Here is a 23,562-nt window from a genome sequence, read left to right on the forward strand (position 1 = left end):
TGATATTCTAGAACCAGAAAATAAAATAGAAATTGAAAGAATCCACCAAGCATCTCCTGAAAGAGATCCCCAAATGAAAACTCCCAGGAATATTGTAGAAATTAAAAGAATCCACCTAACCACCTCACATCTCTCAAATTATCTAAAATGATAGGAAAAGATAAATGTTGGAGAGGATGTGGGGAAACTGGGATACTAATGAATTGTTGGTGGAGTTGTAAAGTGATCCAAGCATTTGGAGAGCAATTTGGAACTATGACCAAAGGACTATCAAACTGTGCATACCCTTTGATCCAGCAACATCTGTACTGAGCCTGTATCCCAAAGAGATCAAAAAAGAGAAAAGGACCCATATGTGCAAATATGTTTGTAACAGCCCTTTTTGTGGGGCAAAGAATCGTAAAATGAGAAGATACCCATCAGTTGAATAGCTGAATAAGCTATGGTATATAAAGGTAATGGAATATTATTTTTTTATAAAAAATAAAGTGAACAAGTTGATTTTAGAAAGGCCTGCAAGGATTTACACGAACTGGGACTGAGCAATACAAGCAGAACCAGGAATACATTGTACACAATAATAGTAAGATTGTGTAATGATCAACTATGAAAGACTTGATTCTTCTCAGTTCTACAGTGATGCAAGTCAGTCCCAATAGACTTTGGATAGAAAATGCCATCTGCATCCCAGAAAAAGAACTATGGATATTGGATGTAAATCAACACATGCTATGTTCACTTCTTTTTTCTGTTGTTTTTTTTTTCTCTCTCACGGTTTTCCCCTTTTGTTCTGATTTTTCTCTTTCAACATGATTCATAAAGAAATATGTATTTTAAAAAGTTACTATAATACATGTATAACCAGAAAAATAAAACAATTAAAAAAACAAACAAACAAACTAAAGAATCCATCTACATCTCCTGAAAAAGATCCCAAGATAAAAATTCCCAGGAATAGTATAGCCAAATTTCAGAACTCCCAGGTCAAGGAGAAAATATTGCAAGCATCAAAAAAGAAATAATTCAAGTATAGTGGAGCTACAGTCAGGATAACATAAAATTGAGCAACTTCTACATTAAAGGATTGGAGGGTATAGAAAATAATATTCAAAGAACAATGAAGCTAGCATTACAACCAAGAATCACCTATCCAGCAAAACTGAGCATAATTTTTCAGGGGGAAAGGTGGATAGTTAATGAAATAGAGAACTTTCAAAGCATTCATAAGGAAAACCCCAGAGCTGAATAGAAAATTCGATTTTCAAAAACAGGACTCAAGAGAAACATTTAAAAAAAAAACAGAAAAGGGAAATCATAAAGAGACTTAACAAGGTTTATCTTATTAACAAGATAACAAGGAATGTTAACAACATTCCTACATGGGAGGATGATATTTGTAACTCATTAGAACAGTCTCATTATTATGGCAGTTAGGAGTATATATAGACAGAGGGCACAAGTGTGAGTTGAACATGAAGGGATAGTGTCCAAAAAAATAAATAAAATCAAAGGATTTTATTTTCCTGGGAGAAAAGGAAAAGGAGAAGTGGAATTGTATAAATTATTTGCCATTAAAGGGGTTGAAAAAAAGCTTTTATAATAAAGAAGAAAGGAAGGGGAGGAGTGAGTGAACCTTACTCTCATCAGAATTGGTTCAAAGAGGAAATAACATTCACACTCAATATAATTATAGAAATCTATCTTACCATATAGGAAAATAGGAGAGAAAAAGGATATGAGAAGTGGGAAGGGTGATGACAGAAAAAGGGGCACATTGAGGGAGAGGCTGGTCAGAAGCAAAACACTTTTGAAAAGGGACAGAGAAAAGGAAAAGAGAAAGAAAAGAATGGATGGGAAATAGCAACAGTAATGATGAAAATAATTTTGAAGTTTCTCTTAAGGTCTTATTTCTCAAATGTATAGGGAACTATGTCATATTTATAAAAAAAAATAAGAGCCATTCTCCAATTGATAAATGATCAAAAGAAATGAATTACCCAAAGAGCTATAAAATCATGCATATCCTTTGACCTAACAATACCACTGCTATGCATGAGTCCCAAATTTTTTTTTTTAAAGGAAAAGGACCTAGATGCAAAAAAAAATATTGAAGGCAGCTCTTTTCTTAGGGCAAAGATTTGGAAATCGAGGGAATGCTCATCAATTAGGAAATGACTGAATAAATTGTAATATGTGATTAGAATAAAAGGTTACTGTTCTATAAAAAAAATCATGAGCAGAATACATTAAGAAAAACCTGGAAAGCCCTCCCTGAGCTGAAGCAAAGTGAAATGTACTCTTCTACAGACATAATAGCAAAGTTGTAGGATAATCAGTTGTGAATAACTTTGCTATTCTCAGTAAATAATCCGAGACTACTCTGAAGGACTTGTGATGAAAAATGCTCTCCAGTGCATTGTTGGTGGAGTTGTGAACGAATCCAACCATTTTGGAGAGTAGTTTGGAACTATGCTCAAAAAGTTATCAAACTGTGCATACCCTTTGATCCAGCAGTGTTACTACTGGGATTATATCCCAAAGAGATTATAAAGAAGGGAAAGGGACCTGTATGTGCACGAATGTTTGTGGCAGCCCTTTTTGTAGTGGCTAAAAATTGGAAACTGAATGGATGTCCATCAGTTGGAGAATGGCTGAATAAATTGTGGTATATGAAAATTATGGAATATTACTGTTCTGTAAGAAATGACCAACAGGATGATTTCAGAAAGGCCTGGAGAGACTTACACGAACTGATGCTGAGTGAAATGAGCAGGACCAGGAGATCATTATATACTTCAACAACAATACTATATGATGACCAGTTCTGATGGACCAGGCCATCCTCAGCAACGAGATCAACCAAATCATTTCTAATGGAGCAGTAATGAACTGAACTAGCTATGCCCAGAAAAAGAACTCTGGGAGATGACTAAAAACCATTACATTGAATTCCCAATCCCTATATTTATGCCCACCTGCATTTTTGATTTCCTTCACAAGCTAATTGTACAATATTTCAGAGTCTGATTCTTTTTGTACAGCAAAATAACGTTTTGGTCAGGTATACTTATTGTGTATCTAATTTATATTTTAATATATTTAACATCTACTGGTCATCCTGCCATCTAGGGGAGGGGGTGGGGGGGTAAGAGGTGAAAAATTGGAACAAGAGGTATGCCAATTGTTAATGCTGTAAAGTTACCCATGTATATATCCTGTAAATAAAAGGCTATTAAATAAAAAAAAAAAAAGAAAAATGCTCTCCAGATTTCAGAAAGGCCTGGAGAAACTTACATGAACTGATACTAAGTGAAGTGAGTAGAACCAAGAGAATATTGTACACGGCAAAAACAAGATCATACAATCAACTCTGATGGATGTGGCTCTCTTCAACAATGAGGTAATCTAGGCCTATTCTAATAGACTTGTGATGGAGGGAACCATCTACATCCAGAGAGAGAATTGTGGGGTCTGAATGTGGATCACAATACAGTATTTTCACCTTTTTTGTTGTTTTTTCATTTTTTTCCTTTTTGGTCTGATTTTTCTTGTGCAACATGATATAAAAATACATTTAAAAGAATTGCACATATTTAACATATATTGGATTATTTGTTATTTAGGGGAGAGGATGGGGAGGAAATTAGAAAAATTTGGGACACAAGGTTTTACAAATGTGAATGTTTAAAACTATTTGCACATATTTTGAAAATAAAAAGTCATTTAAAAAAAAAAGAAAAAAAGTTACACTTACTAGGAAAAAAAATGTTATCCACATCCAGAGAAAGAACTGATTGTGTCTGAATACAGAGTGAAGCATACTTTTTTTAATAACTTTTTTTCTTGAGGATTTTTTTTTGGGGGGGGAGAGCTATGTTTTCTTTTGCAACATGACTTTTATGGAAATGCTTTGAATAACTTCATATGTGTCTCCTCAGTAGCGGGGTATACATAGGAAGGATAGGCAAGAATCTGGAACTCAAAAGATTTAAAAACAAATATAAAAAATTGTTTTTCATGTAATTGGGGAAAATAAAATATTAAAGTATGTATGAAAAAAGTAATCCTTCCATTGTCTCCTCTCCCCATTTGTCCCAAGAAAATCCTTGTATGGGATGATAGCCTCTATTTTAACCTAATTCTATTTTCTATTTTTTAGAGAACAAATATTTTTACTATAGTTATTTCCAAGACAGTTAAAATTGAGGCAAATACCAGATTTTGTCCCTTGGCTAAAGTTTATATATAGACTATGTGTTTATTTTGGTATGTTTATATCTGTGTGAATACATACATACATATGTACATACAAATACATACATGTGTACATGTACAAATGTACTATGTATGTATCCATCCTTCTCTTAGGAAAATATCCCTAGAACTTGAGTAATGTTTGCTGAATAGCATTTTTGCCTCATCTAGTCTCCATGGTGATGTTCCAAGAAGAGAAATATTATGAACATATACACATATACGTACATATGTATTATCATTACCATCAGCAATGTAGAAAGGAACTGTATTCCCTATACTGGTAAAATTATATTTCCAGACACCAAAACAACCAAGGCTTTTATTTTTCACATAAAATGGTTGTTTCTTTTTATTCTTTATTCCAAAATGCAAGAAATATGTACTTATTATAACCTGAAAAGTATTTTTGGAAAATGGAATTTAATTTTTTACCTTAATAAACGCTGGTCCTGTTTAGAGTTTCTTCTCAGCTAAAAAGAACCTTGCAAAATTGCGTGTGTCAGGTTGCCAAGTAAAAGGGAAACTAATAATAATGTAGTTTTTGGTATACTTTTTTTTATTAGATTTTTAAACATTATTTTAATACTTGTACTTTTGAAAGCAACACGAATCATGTGTAATTTATGAACAAAAACTACAAACTAATCGTGTAAAACACAATTTGGCATTAAAAAACCCTAAATGGAAATGGAATCTGAAATGGGTTATAAAATGTTTATTTTTTAAATCCTAAGAATGGAAGTTTATGAGATCAGGTTTGAAGAGGGCCATAATGGATTGGAGCTGGGAATCAAACTGAGTTATAATCCTGTCTTTGCAATCTTAAACAGACACTCTATAGTTCTCCACTCAGGTTCCATATCTATACTACAGATATAATTATATTTATCCTACTCTATTCTAAGGAATAAAATTATTTTAAAAGTCAGATGACATATGAAAGTGTTTTGAAGGTACAGAAATGAAATACACTCTGAATTATGTAGCAAAAAAAAAAAAAAAAATCCCTGGGATCAAGAATAAACCTAAATTGGAATAAGAGAAGCATTAAACTACATGTTAATATTACAAGTTAAACTTTTTGAAAATCAAAACCAAATGATTAAATATATTTTGAGCCTTGATCTAACTTCAAGGGAATTACAAACATTAAAGATAAATATGTATAAAGTAATTAATATGTTCAAAGCATTGTAGGATATACCCTGCCTCAAGTTCCTCACTTCTCTGAACCATTCTCTATATAATTGCTAAAATCTGTATCTGACCATGTTATTTTTTAAAATTTATTTTTAATACACATTGCTTTATGAATCATGGGAGAGAAAAATCAGCGCAAAAGGAAAAAAAAATCATGGGAGAGAACACAGAAAAAAAGAAGTGAACATAGCATGTGTTGATTTATATTCAGTCTCCATAGTTCTTTTTCTGGATGCAGATGGCATTTTCTGTCCAACATCTATTGGGATTGCTTTGGATTGACCATGCTTTTCAAGATTTAGTAGCTTCCTATGACCTCAAATACAATTTTTTTTTTTTTATCATTTAAAGACTTTCTTAATCTGGCTTTAAATTACCTTTCTAGGGTTACTATTTATTACTTCCTTTCCTTCATTTTATAGTTCAGATAAATGGATTAATCCTATGGTCCTCATAAATGTCATTCTATTTCCACTCTCTTTGCCTTTGCATATGCCTTGACTGGAATGCACTTTCTCTCCTCATTTCTGATCTTCAGAATCCCTAGCTTCCTTTAAAACTCAGCTCAAGTACCATTTCCTCCCATGTAAAGGCCTTTATTGATGCCTTCAGCTACAATTCTCCCCCCAATATTTGTACATGTTGTTCTCTTCTCTCCATTTCCCTCCCCAATGAAGGCAAACTCCTTGGGCCTAACTCATTGTCTTTGTATGTACAATACCTATCACATTGACAGGCTTACATTGATTGACTGATTGATTACTATGGACAAAGATAGTTTATAATAATGCCTGCATTCAAAGAATGTTATTTTGTTGTTTTAGAGACAAAGTATAAAATAAATAAAATTTATACTAAATAAAAGATAACAAGATGAGATGGTGTATGAGAAGAATCAAATGAGTAATGAAATAAGTGCTGTCATTAAGAGAAGTGAGAGATCAGTGTAGTTTTAAATAGTCAGGCTTCTAAGAGAAGGTGGGAACTGAGCTGAACTTTGAAGAATATATGTAAGTGTATAACAAATATTGAATTGCTTGACATCTAGGGGAAGGGGTAGAGGGAGGGAGGGGAAAATCTGAAACACAAGGCTATGCAAGGGTCAATGTTGAAAAATTATCTGCACATATGTTTTGAAAATAAAAAGCTTTAAAGACAATAAAATAGAAGAGAACTGCTATAGAAAAAAAAGAATATATGTAGGAATTGGTCAGGAAGAAAGAGAATGATGGAAGATGTTATTTTTGCATGATCAGAGATACAGATGCAGTAATTCACAAGACATATTTATGAGACAGGGAGAAGAGCAGTTAGCCAGCAAATCAATCATTTAGTTAAGTCAACAAACATTTTGTTAACAATTATATATGTGCTAGGTGCAGAGGGACATAAAGAAAGATCAAAACGTTCTCTCCCCCCTTAAACAAAAAGTTAATATTATTAATGTTGCATTTTTGTATTTTTATTTATTTTGTTAAACACACCTACTAATAACATTTTAATCTGATCTTGGCCCCAGGAGTTTTGCTGCTATAACTTCATGACTTCATCATGCTGACACAGTCATTATTTCAATTGAAGGAACCTATTTTAAATATATTAAAGGAGGAAAAAACTTCAAAGACACAGTCAGGAACACAGCAATCAAATACTACATTCTGGAACTATTATACTATAAATTAACACAACAATAAGACCTCAATAAATATTTCTTATGTAAGATTTAAACCAACTTCTCTGCAATTCCTGCCTCCCATTCCTAGTTCTGCCCACTGGGTCAAACCAGAACAAGTCTAAAAGTACATAATAAATCTGAAAAATACCTGAAAACTGTTATCATGTTTGACTGTTGCTTCAAGACCCTTGGAGGGCATTATATCCTGACTGGTCACTATCCTGATCAGCACCCAATGGCCATAGTACTGCTTGTTCTCCCTAAAATGTGGAGCTCAGAATAAAACACAATTGTTCAGATTAGACTCTAGGGTAAAGAGCAACAAGATTACCCATCTTCTACCTTCTGAAAATCATTCTTCTTATAATGTAGCATAATAATTAATAACCCAATTAATAATTGTTTTTGTTTTTCCTAGTTGATGTTACAATGTTGACTGATTTTAACTTGTTGCAATCATGTGCACTTTTGTCTAGCTATAGCTCCCAAATTCTACCCTTGTGAACTTGTATACTTTGAAACAAAGTGTAGAAATCCCACTTAATGCTTTAAATCACTATTGATTAGAGAAATGTACATTAAGACCACTATGTGGTACCACTTCACAGCTTTCAGAATGATTAAGGTGACAGGAAAAGATAATGATAAATGTTGGAGGGACCGTGGGAAAACTGGGACACTAAAGCATTGTTGGTAATTGTGAAATGATCTAACCATTTTGGAGAGAATTTGAAATTATTGCCAAAGGGCTATAAAACCCTTAATTTTTCTTTAATAATAATAATTTCATCCTTCAAATAAAGAATTGATAAGATCCATAATAAGTCTCATCAACAAGAAAGGTCTGATTATTGAAGTAGAAATGTTAGAAACTGAACAGCAAATCACTATTCCATTTTAGAATATCTTGTAAAGGAAAGGGGAGAGAGGGGAAAGTTGACTATTTTTGGAGAACAAATTTCAAAGGGTTTAAAGAAAGAATAGGCATGTTTATGGTGAACAAAATTCTGTGAGGAAATCAGACTAAGCAGCACAAAAGGTTTTCAAAAATTAAAATTCTTGAAGACACAAAAAAGAAATAGGAGTTTTCTAAAAAGACCAATGAGAATGGACAGGGAACAAAGGATACCTTCTGAAGATGGTAAACAAGAACCAACCTTGGATGATGAACACGAAAACCCCAAAATGTGACACATGGCATGATTTATTCAAAGAGACAAGCATGGAATAGTTGGGAAAGTTTGAAGGGTTTTTGATGGAGATTTTCCTAGGCTGAGGAGAAAAGAAAGGACAAAGAAAAGATAAGAATATAGTTTGGGGAGTGTGGGATAAGTATTGATGTAGAAAAGGGAGAAATTCTCGATTTCTATTTAGCTTCTGTTTATTCTGCCAAGAATAATCCTTGAATTGGAAAAGATAGACTAAAAATGACAACCAGGGAGTTGCAACTAAAGATAATTAGGGAGATAGTAAGAGAATAGCTAGCTGCCCTTGGCAAACTCAATTCAGTAGAGTTAGGCAATCTACATACCAGGACACTGAAAGAATTGATGCATATGATTGCTGAGCCATAGTAGGTGATTTAATTAGAAGAGCTTACACTGAATTCCTGGAAAAATCTAAAATTATTTCATTAAAGCAATGATCAATGAGAATTTAGGAAAGGAAAAGATGACCAAAAGATCCAAGATCATTTCATTAAGGAAAAATCATGCCAGACTGACCTCATTTTTCTTTTGCAGAGGAATAATCCTGGTTAAACAGAGCTGGATGAAAATACAGCTGGGTGGATTTGGAAGTAGTTGAATAGCCAGTTGGAAAGACTAATCAATAAAACTTTTCTGACATCTTGGAAGGATTTCTCAAGAGCAATGATTCTTTTTTTTTTCTTTTTTTTTTTTTTTGTCTACAGTAATTTTTTTTTATTATAGCTTTTTGTTTACAAGATATATGCATGGGTAATTTTTCAGCATTGACAATTGCAAATCCTTTTGTTCCAATTTTTCTTCTCCTTCCCCCCATGCCCTCCCCCAGATGGCAGGTTGACCAATACATGTTAAATATGTTAAAGTATAAGTTAAATATAATATATGTATTATAAACATCCATAAAGTTATTTTGCTATACAGAAAGAATCGGACTTTGAAATAGTGTACAATTAACCTGTGAAGGAAATCAAAAATGCAGCCAGACAAAAATAGAGGGATTGGGAATTCTATGTAGTGGTTCATAGTCATTTTCCAGAGTTCTTTCGCTGGGTGTAGCTGGTTCAATTCATTAACTGAAGAGCAATTATACTTAAAGTGTAAACTCCTGGGGATCCAAAAAAAAAGATCCTTTCAGGGAGTCTCTGGAGGTCAAAAAAATTTTATAATACCATCAAGATATATTAATTTCTAATTCAGTAAATTCAACCAAAGTTTTCTGTGGAGTTCTCAATTTTTAAGAGTGTAAAAGGGTCCTGGGATTGGAAGTCTGATGGCTACTGCTCAGGAGGAATATCTTGATCTTGTTGTGTTTAACATTTTTATCACTGATTTGAATAAAGGCATAGTTAGCATAATTGTAGATGACCTAAAACCAAAAGGAATAGTTAACAGTGTGGACAGCAGAAAAGGTCACAGCAAATGACTACCTCCTTTTCTCAGAAATCTTTTAATTTCTTAATGTATATTCAAATTGGTTGGCAATTAGATTTTGCTCCTGGACCCACATTGTTTGTCTTTTGTTCTCAAAGAGGACCATGACTTTGGGGAGATGTTATGACTTGGAAGTGAATTAGATTTAACTGAGGCTTGCGCTGTACAAAGTCACCAGGTCTTATCCTCTTCTCCAAAGCTATCCGATGGAAAACAAAGATGAGGATGATTGGAGATGGTCCCCAGCTGGAACCTTAGAAAATTAGTTGAACTGTTGTACTATTTATAAATTGGTTAGCTATTAACAGAAGTATTTTATTTTAAATAAGACATGACTAGAATATGAACAAATCTGTAGTATAGATCACATATTTATAAATCTTATAGTAGTAACATTTGTTTTTAGTTTTTATGTGAACTATACTTCCTTTGGCACAAATGACATTCCTGATATGAATATCCTATATATTTATATATAAATTCAGAACTGTATTTAAAACTTATACATGTTATTGGAATTCTTTTCCATTAGTAGTTATTATTTGTTCTTCGTTTTTGAAAAGGACAAATGACATCATAGGGTGATGCTCTGGCTTGCTTGTGAATTGGATTTAGGTGAGGCAGAGCAGTGCAAAGTCATCATCCTCACTGTTCCAGGGTCATCATGGTCCAATGGCAAGACAAAAGTCAGGATGATTGGAAGTGACTCAGGATGCATTAGATGACCCGGACATTATGCCCAGGGTTACAAGCTGGCTAAGTATTTCCCATTTACATATTTTTTACTGTATAAATTTAATTTAATAGGACTGTGTAGATGGTGTTAAAAATGAGAACATTCTAGGTTTACATCCTGCTGCTGTCATATTATGGCTGTGTTTTTCTCACAAGTAGCTTAACCTCGTTGTGTTCTAGGAAACAAAATATTTTATAGGGTGACAGATAAACTGTCTTCCACATCATTAGAGGAAGTTTCTCTATCAGAATTTTCCACCTCAAAGAAATTGCAAGTCCAGCAGAAAAAAAAAAATCAACAAATATTTACATGTATATTATAAAATGGGGTAATTTTTACAGAGAACTTTGCAAATCTTTGATGTGATACATAAATACTAATTATACTAATCCTGACACATAAATACTAATTATTTATTAATAATATATATTAATATTATAATAAAGTATGCTATATTTTAATTTGTACTATGGAAAATATATACACAATATATATAACAAACATTTTAAAAATATCTACCATATTCAAGGCACTGTACTAGGCACTAGGGATACAAAGACAGTTTACATAAGATAAACTTTTTTTACAGTTTATTCATTCCCCTCTACAGTATTTCTGACTGCATTATTGTTGTCAATTACCAAGAGCAGAAAGAATATCAAATTCATTTAACTTACTGAGATATGGCATGGAACCTGGTACACATCCCATATAACTAATAAATTATTTTTGATAAAGCTCTAGGCACTTCCACAAAACTATACTGTCTGTACATAGTATAGAAGGGTACCTAGGTTCTCAGGGGTACTATTGCAAAATGCAATCTCTGGCAGGTCCTAGGCATTTGAGAAACACACTAAAGACCTTCTCTGTTCTCTGACATAGAAATTTAGTCATCTTACACTGCAGTATTCATGTATTTGCAAAAAGACCATCATGGGGAGAAATTGCAACTTACATTTCTTACAAAATCTGTTGCCAAGGATGAAGGGAAATTCTCTGAAGAATTTGATAAAATCTTCAACATTAAATCAATACATATTTTCATATTTGGTGATCTCAAAGTGAAGGACTCACTCATAAATGAGGACAAGAAAAACATGACCTCACAGACTAAGTAAACTTTGAAGTGATATAAGAATATTAGCTATTATTATTGTTAGAATTTTCATGGATAATATCATAAATATATATATTTTTAAAGAAGTAAGAAGTACTAGACATGATAAACATCAAATAACATCATAAAACTGAAATTAACTATACTTTAACAGATAAAGAAATCATTCATTACTGATGTGGATATCATTCCTGAATCACCTGTCTTACAGTCTGAGTATTACCTTATTAGAGCAAAGATCAAATGTAATATAGGGTTAGAAAAAGTGAAAAATAGATATTTCTAGCATATAATTTAATAAAATAATATGGAGAGTATATTGAGACCCCCAAAGAGGGAAAAGTTTAGAGAGAGATTCATTATCAATTATAACAATTTCATATAAATTTTAACCAGTACATATTGATTGCCATATTCAGAAAATCAAAGATTGTCCTAGCCAAGAAAAACTTGGTTTATGTATCATATGGAAAGATATGGCAGCCAAGGACAATACTGATTGAGAATATAAAGATTTTTAGCAGCATCACTTTTTTTTTTTTAAAGAGAAGTATTAGAAAAAAGATCAAGTTTTTAAAAAATGACAAAATACTTGGGAGAGAACCATCTAAGCAAAGGCAGCCTGAAGGCATTTAAAAATGAAACTGGGAAGATTATAGGAAAAAATGGAAAAGAACTATAATACCCTTTATACTAAATTCTAAATCATTTATACTAACCCTTTTCATCACTAGCTATAACACTAGCTATAATGAAGAGTCTACATTTGGACTGTAACATCATAGACCAGATGTACTTCTTGACAAGTACAAGGAAATGACATTGAACTATCATTGAAAAAAACCAAAGATAGGAAAGGCAGTTGGACCAGACAAAATGCGCAGAGAATTCTGGTTGAGTGGCAAAATAATTTTGAAGTTGCTAAAGTATCTGTAGGAGGAAGATGATATGAAAGGTTTGGATAAAAAATACCGTTTGTTATTATTACCTTCCTCCCCCCCCCAAAAAAAAAACAACCAAATAAACATTAAAGAAAAGTATTAAAATTTTATTCTTTATTATAGGCACAAGTCTGCCGGAAACAGTTTTTAAAATTCATATTAAAATCTGATATCCAAATATATCTACCATAGAGAGTCCCCTTTTTTTCCCCAGCCCTCTGCCCTCAGACTTGTCCCTTTGTCCTAGCTCAATGTGATTTGAAGTAACATTTAAGTTCTGGGTTAATATTCCTGAAAAAATATCCATCACTAGATTCCTTCTTTAATCACTCCTCTCAATAATTATAATGGTCTCCTCCCAGAGATTAATCCTCTCAATCATTTCTGAATGAAGGATAAGTCCTAGGCCCATTCACTTGAAGTAATGGTGTAGATGAAGATCTTTTTAAAAATCACAAATAGTCTTTGTTTAAAGTTTAGCTTGAACTCCTAATCCATTTTTTTTAAAGAAAAGTTTTTTGTTCTTTACCCAACTTTCTAAAAGGAGGTGGAGATATCTGGAAAAAGGCTTTCAAACTAGAGAAACATTATTAATATCTTCAGCTGAAATAAAAAGGAAGTTTTAAATAGACTTCTAAACTATGAACCCATATTTTCAGATACATGCATTTTTATGAGATCTACACAGACAACTCATTAAAGGTATCCTTGATAAGGGTTATCAAAAGAGGAATGGCAAAGCTTTCACAAGCATTATTCTACAGAACACATTATTACCATCACACAGGTGGTCAAAAGATTCCAGGGATATGAGACCTTACTGTACATATTGTCTATTGACTACTGAGGGAAACAAATATTTGATTCGGTGGAACAAAACATTACCTTAAAGGTTCTACCCCAACAGGGTATCTTCAATTAATGTCAAAATTATAAGTTCTTGGAAAAAATAAAAATGGAGATAACCTTGATAATCCTTTAAAGTATCAATATGAAACAAAAGAAAACAAAAAATATGGCTTTCTCACAAAAAGAAAGAAAGATGTCATCAGTGTTATAAAGGAGATTGAATATAGTCTCTGGGCTGAAGAATGATATAGATGGTAATGTATGCTCCTGTTTGAATGACAAGTTGTGCTGACTACATCTACATCAAGTTCTAGAATGCTCAAGAAACTTCTACATGAGTTTCAAAGACTTTGATTACAATTTTCATATAAGAAAAACTAAAGGTATTTAAAAAATAGCTATTGTTCCGACTATTATATACAATTGACTGGACAACATATAAGAGTTGATCAACTGGGATGTGTTTATATTTATATGTGTATATATATATATGCATAGGTATGTACATGTATATACATATATAAACACACATATGCGCTGTTTATTATGTATATGTAAAAATCTGTATATGTCTATATGTTTGTCTATATGTGTGTATACATCTATAAGTGTGTGTGTGTGCTGTGTGTACTGAATTGAACTTAGAATTAACAGGAGGAGAACAGGCTGGATTACTTTAGGAAACTGCAAAATTAACTTTAATGATCCTAAATTTTTGGAAACAAAAGGCTATTTAAAAAAATACTCATCTTTTTTTTCTGGTGATACTTAATGGCTGTGCTGTAGAAGTCTACAGTATCTTAAAAAAAAGAAGTTGCAGATAACCCAGAAGGCAAAGGAGATGCAAGCTACAAGACATAAATGAGGAACTACATAGAGATACAAAGGATGTCTTCAAAGAAATGCTTGATCAAAAAGGGAAATGAGTCAGTCACATTGAAAAAGTGAGAGATAAGATAGGTTGGTGCTCCAGTGGTATACATTCATCATCAAAAAGTTTCAAGGAAAGATAAAAAGCTATGAACTATACCCAAAGGGTTATAAAAATCATGCAAATCCTTTAACCTAATAATACCACTACTGGACATGAATCCCAAGAGAGATTTTAAAAAAAGGAAAAGGATCTATATGTACAAAAAATATTTATAGCACCTCTCTTCTCAGGGCAAAGAACTGGAAATTGAGGGGACGTCCATCAATTAGGAAATGACTGAATAAATTGTGGCACATGATTATTATGGAATATTATTGTTCTATGGAAAATAAGCAGGAGGCTCTCAGAAAAACCTGGAAAGTCCTCCATGAACTCAAGCAAAGTGAAATGTACTGTGTCCAAAGTAACAGCAATTTTGTGGGATGATCCGCTGTGAATGACTTTGCAATTCTCTGTACTACTCCACAACTATTCTGAAGGATTTATGATGCAAAATGCTATCCACACCCTGAGAAAGAACTGATTGTATTTAAATACAGATGGAAACATATTTTTTTTACTTTATTTTCCTCGAGTGTTGGATTTTTTGGGGGGGGGAAAGGGGAATAGAGATTTATATTTTCTGTCACAATATGACTTGGTTGGAAATGTTTTGCCTAACTTCACATGTACTTTCTTAAAGGAGGTGAGGGTGGGGAAGAAGGGTGAGAATATGGAACTCAAAGTTTTAAAAACATGTAAAAAACTTTTACATATAACTGGGAAAATAAAATGCTAAATATAGACTAAAAATAGTCTCAAAGAAAGTCTATAGTATATTAGGTGGATCCTTGGTGGTAAACTGACACAAGGACATAAACAAGAGTCCTTCAGATTGAGTACTGATGAATGGATTGTGATCAACATCACTGGAAGGAATATCCCACTTTGAAAAGATCCATTAAAGATTTGGAGGTATTATTTCCCACCCCTCACTTCCCATCCCTGGGTTTAAAAAAATCTTAAAAATCATTAACCCAACACATTATAACAAAGTAAAAATAAAATCATACCTCATCTAGACATTTAAATGCGGGACATGTGGTTATGTCAATGGTACGTTCATCCTGAATATTAACTGTAGGTACGACGGCAGCAATAAACTCTGCTTGAGCTTCTATAAAAGGGATGGATGATTTGTCAGATTTTGACTTTTTAGATTCTTCATCAGAATCACTGGAACTGGAATTATCCTTATTCATTTTTGATAATTTTCATAACTCTAAGAAATAAAAGAAAAAAATGATGAATGCATTTCCCCCATATTCATTATTTAAGAACCTTCTCATTTATAATAAAGGCATAATGCTGTATACAGGACAGAAAGACCACCTTTTTTGGTTTTGTTTTTGTAATCCTGGTGCTCAGCATGTTTTTATTGTTTAGTTGTTTTAGTCCTGTCCTACTCTTTGTGACTTCATTTGGGCTTTTCTTGGCAAAAATACTTAAGTGTTTGCAATTTCCTTCTACTCGTTTTACAGATGAAAAAAACACAAACAGGCTTTAAGTGAATTGACTAGGGTAACACATCATACAGAAAATAATTATTCCTGCCATCAGGCCCAGCGCTGAGAAGAAGTAAATTCCAAAATTAGAGCCAGTGTGGCTTTCTAATATAGGAACCACCATGGGGAGAGGTTTTTGAGAAAGACTCCATACTTGGCCATATCTTCCAACTTCTTTAGGCTAGAGGATGAGTTAAGGAACCCAGAACAGTCTAGAGGATTTTGCATTTCCAATCTCCTCATCAGTATCCTGGCACATCTGCCAATAAACTGAGGATAAAAGGACACAGTTATTATATCTAAGTGGAACTTCTTAAATATCCCACAAATGAGAAAAAAAGGACTTCCAGTAACAAAGTACTATGAGTTATCCCCTTGTAGCAAGTGCTCTGTAAGCATGACAGCATATTCTACAGATTTCATAAGTTTTTATGGGAAGAGTAAGAGTATGCTACTATTTTGAAAGGAATATTTGTAGCTCTGTTTTTGGCCTTAGCAAATATCCCTTTTATAAGCTAATTGATGTTCACTGGAGGTTATCACCATAGGGCTAGAGCTGATAAAGATGATTAGTGAATTACCATCGACTCTTCAGGGATAGTCCTAGAATCCTGATGGGGAGATGTCAGTCTAATTCTGGGAATCCAACTTGTTGATGAGAATTGGAATTGGGAGAAGGAACCTCAGAGATTAAATGGGCTACACTTAAATGGTGCCCTCCAACATTCTGGCATTTTCTGTAGATTGTCAGTGATCTTATCCACTTCCCTGGTTCAACTGATTTTTTAAAGTTATGAATTAAAACACCAAGAATGATAAGCATTTCGAATTATACAGATGAACACAAAAATTTAAGATTTTAAAAAATTGTTTCCCTTTCATATCACCTTTCCCTACAATGTTCATTTTTTATTTTATTTTTCCAAATATGTGCAAAGTTAGTTTTTAATATTCAACATTGCAAAACACTCTGTTCCAAATTTTTTCCCTCTCTACTCTCTTACTGGTTCCCCAAGACAGCAAACAATCTGATAAAGATTAATACCACTTTTTAAATGTATATACCACTTCATGCCACCTTTTAAAAATATATAATAAATTCCACATGATCTTTTCAAAATTGTCTGGCATATCCATGTTTTCTTTTGAACTTCCGTCATAACAATGCATTCTAAAAAATATTTCAGTGACCTTCTTTTTGGGTCCAATGTAATTGCTAATGTCAGAAGTTATGTCTCTCAAACCTTTTTAATTGCCACATTATCCTGTCTTAATTGCCAATATCTATCATGATAATGAAAATACGAAACCAGAAAAATGTTACTAGCCAGAACTTAGTTATTTCCAATTCAAAAACCTCATAGACTAGTAACACTGTGCAAATGCGTATTTATGACATGCATTGCTCCATATGAGATGTACTGATGGGGGTGTGAAACTGTGTTCCCTTTTGATCTGTAAAATTAGCACTCTGAAATTCTGTCCTCTTTGATTCCTGGCCTCTCAGGCTCCATGGAGTCTGTAAGCCAGCATTTCTCAGGCTCGGCCATTTCTAAGGTAAATCACCTCCAGTGATAGCCATATCTCTATTCAAATTCAGGCTGAACAAGCCTTCAAAAGTAATTTCAATTGGGAGATTCTGGTCGGATCAGTTCAAACTGCCCCCGGTCCCTCCGCCAAAGATCTACTCATAAAATAGATTTTTGCTCTCTCATTTCTTTGCAGAATGTCCAAAGCAGCATGCTTTGCCTCTTTGGCAAAACTGCCAGGACCCTGCCCACTGTGAAGACATTCTCTTCTCAGTGCCAGTCTCCATTTCCCTAACAGGACTTTGCCATTGAAGAAGTCAGTTTTTCTAGTAAAGCTGACTTCTCATCCAACAATAAACTTCCATTTTGCCACTTAAAACTCTTCAGGTTTGCGAATTCTTTCACGAAGGACCTGTGCCGACCCAAAAGGGATTTCCACAACTCTCTGACTGCCACTAGAGACCCATCAGTACTAGATACTCTGGTTATCTGCAGGTAAGGTTCCACAAATTCTGTATCTGACTTTTTCACTCAACTTTTATTGTATTTACTCCTTATAACTACATGCTTATGCCTGATATTAGGAAATAGTTGTTTGGTATGAGCTTTATTACATAAACTCAGGATGGGATGCCAACTGATTCTAATTGTACCTAAAAGTGACATTAAACAGTGGTACCTAATTCTGTTTAAAGAGAATTGGAAGGAAGCTTGATGCATTGTTGCATTTGTTTTTTAAGCTGTTAAAATAATATTAATAAAAACCTCTTTCTAGCAAAATATATTTGAATATATGCATAGAGACAGATAATCAGCTATCTCTGTGTGTGTGTGTGTGTGTGTGTGTGTGGGTGTGGGTGTAAAAATAGGAAGCTTCATAGTGGTCAGTTAGGCAATTATTCAGTAAAAACTGCATTGTTTGCTAAGACTTCCTTCTTCTTTTCTCATGTAAATTTAGGTATTCCTTCCCTTAAACTGTTTTTATTTTTTAACTTATTTAAGATTTATGGAAATAGGAATAAAGCAAGTACTCATTGTTCCTTTAGCCATCACAATCACTACACCGTAATTCTTTGTGATACAGCAGAAAGGAAGGAAGAAAGGAAGAAAGAAAGGAAGGAAGGAAGGAAGGGAGAGAGGAAAGAAGGAAAAAAGGAAGGAATGGAAGGAGGGAGGGAGAAAGGGAGAAAGAGAGGGAAGAAGGAAGAAAGGAAGAAGGAAGGGAAGGAAAAAAGGAAAAGAAAAGAAAAAGAAAAATCAATGATTTGGAGTTCAGTTCCCAGAAAATCTGGTAGTATGTAATCACTTCTGAATATTTATATTAATACTATTGTAGTGAATTGCAGCATGCAAACACCACAGATTTGTTGAGATAAAAAAAAATCCCAGCAAAACTTTGTGTCCCTTTTATTTTCAATTACTTAATCTCATATGTCTCTGCTTGCATATTGTCAGCATTTAAAAACTCAACATGTCAAAAACTAAAAATATCTCTTTTTCTCTAAAACTGTCTCTTTTCTGACTTCCCTACTTCTGGTTACAGCACAACTTTTCTTCTCAGTCACTTGGTGACTGGCTTCTCAAGTGATAGAGTTGAAGTGAAAACCACATTCAAATAATTTCCTTGAATTGAAAGTAAATTTGTTTTTCTGGAAGATCATTTCTTTTTGTTTGCTTTTTTCTTTGTTTTACAATGTCTTCTATTTTTATTTCTTTTTAATAGTATTTTTTCAAATACATGTGTTTTTAAAATTTACCTTTGCAAAACCTTCTGTTCTAAATTTTTCCCCTTTTTTATATCACATCACACAATCTTGCTGTTACTTGAAATCACTCTCTTGGTTCTACTCACTTCACTCAGCATCAGTTCCTGTAAGTCTCTCCAGGCCTCTCTGAAACCATCCTGCTGATCATTTCTAATAGTACAATACTATTCCATAACATTCATATATCATACTTATTCAGCCTTTCTCCAATTGATGGGCATCCACTCAGTTCCTTGCCACTACAAAAAGGACAACCACAAACATTTTTGTACATATGGGTCTTTTCCCCCTTTTTTTTTATGATCTCTTTTATCTATAGGCCTAATAATGGCACTGTTGGATCAAAAGGTATGCATTGTTTGAAAGCCCTTTAGACAGTTCCAAATTGATCTCCAGAATGATTGGATTATTTCACAATTCCACTAACAATGTATTAGTGTCCCAGTTTTCCCACATCCTCTCCAACATTTATCATCTTTTCCTATCATTTTAGCCAATCTGAGAGATATAAAGCAACACTCCAGAACTGTCTTAATTTGCATTTCTCTAATCAATAGCATTTTAAACAATCAGCAGATTATCATTTAAGCAGATCAGTGAGTCAGAAACGGTCCCCAGTTGCTCATAATTATAATCCGATTTGGGGTAACAAATGTCCTTCTATTGCAATCAGCTCACTCACTACTGGCTCATTTTCCATTACCTACTCCAACCTCAGGCCAAAAGTTTGAGATTCCAGACTTCCCCATCTCATTCCCATCACCTTTCAGTACCCCTCCATCAAAGAAAGGTAAAACTATACTTCCCACTGGACTTCCTTTTGATATAAGAATAAACAAATTTTTCTTTACAAGATCTTTTGTATCTTTTCCATTCCCAATGTAACACCTGTAGTTCAGTTTTGTTATCTATAGTTTGGTCTACTGCAATTGACTCACAACTCATCTCCCTTAAATCTTTCCCATTTGTAACCAATCCTATACACTACTGCCATATTCCTCTTCCTAATACATAGTACTTAATCATTTTCAATGATTCCATCACTGCCTACCAAATTAAATCCAAACTTATCCTGGCCTTCAACACCCTCTATAATAAGCTCGGGTTTTTCTTTCCAGCATTATATCACATTACTCTTTGAACATATTATGTTTTAAACTCTACTATTCACTATGTTTCATGTACTTCCTACTCTATCCTATCTTTGTGCCTTTTCTCATACTATTTTTTCTGCCTAGAATCCCATGTACTTTACCCAAAGAAAGCAGCATGGTATAGTGGGAACTAGATCTGTTGTCAGAACTGATTCAAATGCTGGATGATACTTATTAACTACATGTGCATGGAAAAGTTTCGAGGAACTATGGTATAGTGGATATAAACTAGCCTCACAATCAGGAAGATCTGGGATAATATACTCTAAAAAGAAGAAAATCAAATGGAAATAACTAGACAAGGAACCTTGATAAGGGATTAAAGAAAATGACTATAGAGTCTCTTTTTAACATAAAGAGTATTCTCAAAATTTAAGCACAGTTTTCAGAGTTAAAATCTTTTACATTGAAACATATTTAAATGTAAATAAATAACTTCAAGTTTAGCTTGTTGAATTAATGTTTAATATTAAGTTTTTAATATATTGTTTAAAATGGATTCTAGACCACAAAATGCCATCTGACTTTTAGGTGGAATTGTTAGGGAGAGAAAAGGAAAACATCATTATTTGAGAAATGAGGTGCCAACTTATTAGATAGAACCTATGGTAACCCTAGGCAAAATTGTAAAGCAAGCAAAGATTTGTTTTCAGGACCATTTTAATCTCCATTTTTTGGTCTATCGCTCTTTCTTCCTCCATCTCTACTATTTTATACTTTTCAGCTTTCCCCAGGGTACCCAATTTTGACAGCTGTCTCTATTCTATTATTTTACTTGGATCTATATCCTAATAGCATCCCTTATTAGAACCTTTCCATGTTCTGATCCAAGGTGAAGAAGGATTAGATATTGGAAAAATTATCCATCCTTATTTCCTTTGAGAGCTCCAATATCCTTTAAGTAAACCAAATGTGAATTTTCCATTCTTTCCTTTAACTCACACCACAATTACAACGAGTTGCTAAATTTTACAGATTCTACTTTCATTTGTCCACTTATCTTCACTCATAAGATCACCATTTTTTGTTTAGGCACTCATTATCTTTAGCCTGAATTAATGCAATAGTTTCTAATTGGTATCCTTGCCTCAAATCTGTTTCTCCCATCCATTTTCCACATATCTACCAAAGTAATTTTTTCAAGCACAGTTCTGATCATCTCAACTCTTCTTGAGGAACTCCAGTGACTCCCTATTGTTTCTAGGATCAAATAAAACATCTATATATGACATTTAAAACCTTTAAATTTGTTGAAGATTCCCTTTTCAGACTTATTACATGTTATCATTCTTTTTCATGTACAGTTCAGCATAGCTGGGTTAGAGAATGGAGGGATAGGATTAAAATATAAGAAGACTAAAAGGGTTAAAAGGGGCCAGTTGTAGAGGCTTTAAATGCCAAACAGAGGATTTCATATTTGATCTTGGAAGTGATAAGGAGTCACTGCAGTTAATTGAACGAGGCAGCAGTTAGTAACAGGTTCAGACTTACATACAGAGTCAGACCTGATCTTTAGAAAAATCACTTTTGATAGCTGACTAGAAGATGGACTGGAATGAGCTGAGGCTTAAGAACAGAAGACCATCTAGCAGGTACTACAAAACTCTGGCTGAGAGGTAATTAGGGTTGAAGGTTAATAAATTGGGAGAACATTTAGGTGAAATGTTGTGAATGTAAAAATGACACAATATGACAATTTCTTCAAGTTTGTCACATAGAGAAATAGTAGCAGAAACTAAGACTAAAATCTAATTTCCCTTACTTTAAATTTAATACTTGTTCCACTATATAATATTTGTGATTCAAGCTACAGCATAAACATAAAAGAAATTCCTTAACTTAACGTAAAATTATTTTCTATCATTCAAATTTCAAACACAAATATAACTGTCTTCCTCATATAACTGAGCAAAACATAAGTGCCACCTCGTGGCAACTTACTACTAATGCAGCACAAATGTGAGAGCTCCAGAACTACTTATATTGTGGTCAGCTAGCCTATATAAATTAAATTCAGTGTAACAAAGCATTGTGCTAGGTATCTAGAATCCATATTATGGATTATTATAAAGTAGGCAACTATCTGCTGACTGATCTCACAAACACAAAACATCCCAATAAACAAAATACTATACAAAAAGACATGTGAGTGTTAACCTGTCTACTTAAACCATGGTGTATTTTGGGAATTGGAGATGAGCACAAGAAAATTAAAAATTAAATTAGAAATTCAGACCACAAATTTTGAGAAATTTTTTCTTTGTATAGCCTCATGAACATGCAGAGGAAAATTTCATAGGACCAGAAACTGAAGCATTGAATGACTCATCCCAAAATTAGAGATGTAGCAAATGGCATAACCAGAGAGAGAACTGAACCAAACAACAAACAAGCATTTATTAAGCTCCTGCTATGTTCTAGGCACAGTACTGGGAGGATCTTGCGTTCTATGAGGGAACACAACATGTACCTATTTAAAATGTATGTAAAACAGACAAAAAATAAATACATAGTGGGAGGACCTAGTAATAGGGGCCTGGAGGAACAGGGAAAATTTCATATATAAGATGGCATGTTGCCCAGACTTTGAAGGAAACTCAAAATTCTTACAGGAAAAGGGAAGGAGGGAAGGGAGGGAATGTATCAGAGGAATGATAATCAGCCTCTGCAAGGGCCTGAAGATGAGAGATGGAATGTTATGTGTGAGGAATAGTTAAGGAGAACCATTTGGCTGGATCACAGAATATATAAAGATGAAAAATAAGGTTGGAAAGATGGGTAGCATGACTTTGTCCTTTGCCATCACTGCTGTGTGAACAGTTCCAGAATCAGCCATAGGATGAACCAGACTTTCTTCCCACTTCCCTTTCTCATTCCTTTGCCCTGTCAATGAATGAGTGAAAAGCACTTATTTACAGTTTAATAGGTGTCAAGCTCTAATTTACAAAAGTCTCTGCTCTTCAGTGAGTTTATGTTCTAATGGTAGGTGGAATATGGTATAAATAAGAAAGTAATGGCCAAAAACGGGAATTTGGGTCAGAGAAGGCAGAAAGATGGTGTGGAACAATGAGTCAGACTAAAAATAGTATTGATTTGATTACAGTTTCAAAAACAAAAGATTGAAAGCAGAATTGACAAAAATATTCACACAGATGAAGGGTAGATGGTAAAGAGAAAGCCGAATGGTACCAGGTATTTCCCAGATTACCTTAGCTCCT

The 23,562-nt window shown here is 33.6% G+C and overlaps 1 protein-coding gene across 1 annotated transcript in view; it reads right to left on the reverse strand.

Annotated features, from left to right (window-relative positions):
• Nucleotides 1-23,562, reverse strand: part of CCDC146 (coiled-coil domain containing 146) — a 166,458-nt gene that overhangs the window by 139,895 nt on the left and 3,001 nt on the right. The window contains 1 exon segment of the mRNA XM_031940214.1: nucleotides 15,404-15,612. Within this exon segment, the coding sequence (XP_031796074.1) occupies nucleotides 15,404-15,592 (189 nt within the window). The 5' untranslated portion in view covers nucleotides 15,593-15,612.

The sequence above is a fragment of the Sarcophilus harrisii genome, chromosome 5 (assembly GCF_902635505.1).
Source record: "Sarcophilus harrisii chromosome 5, mSarHar1.11, whole genome shotgun sequence".
In the NCBI taxonomy this organism is placed as follows: domain Eukaryota; kingdom Metazoa; phylum Chordata; class Mammalia; order Dasyuromorphia; family Dasyuridae; genus Sarcophilus; species Sarcophilus harrisii.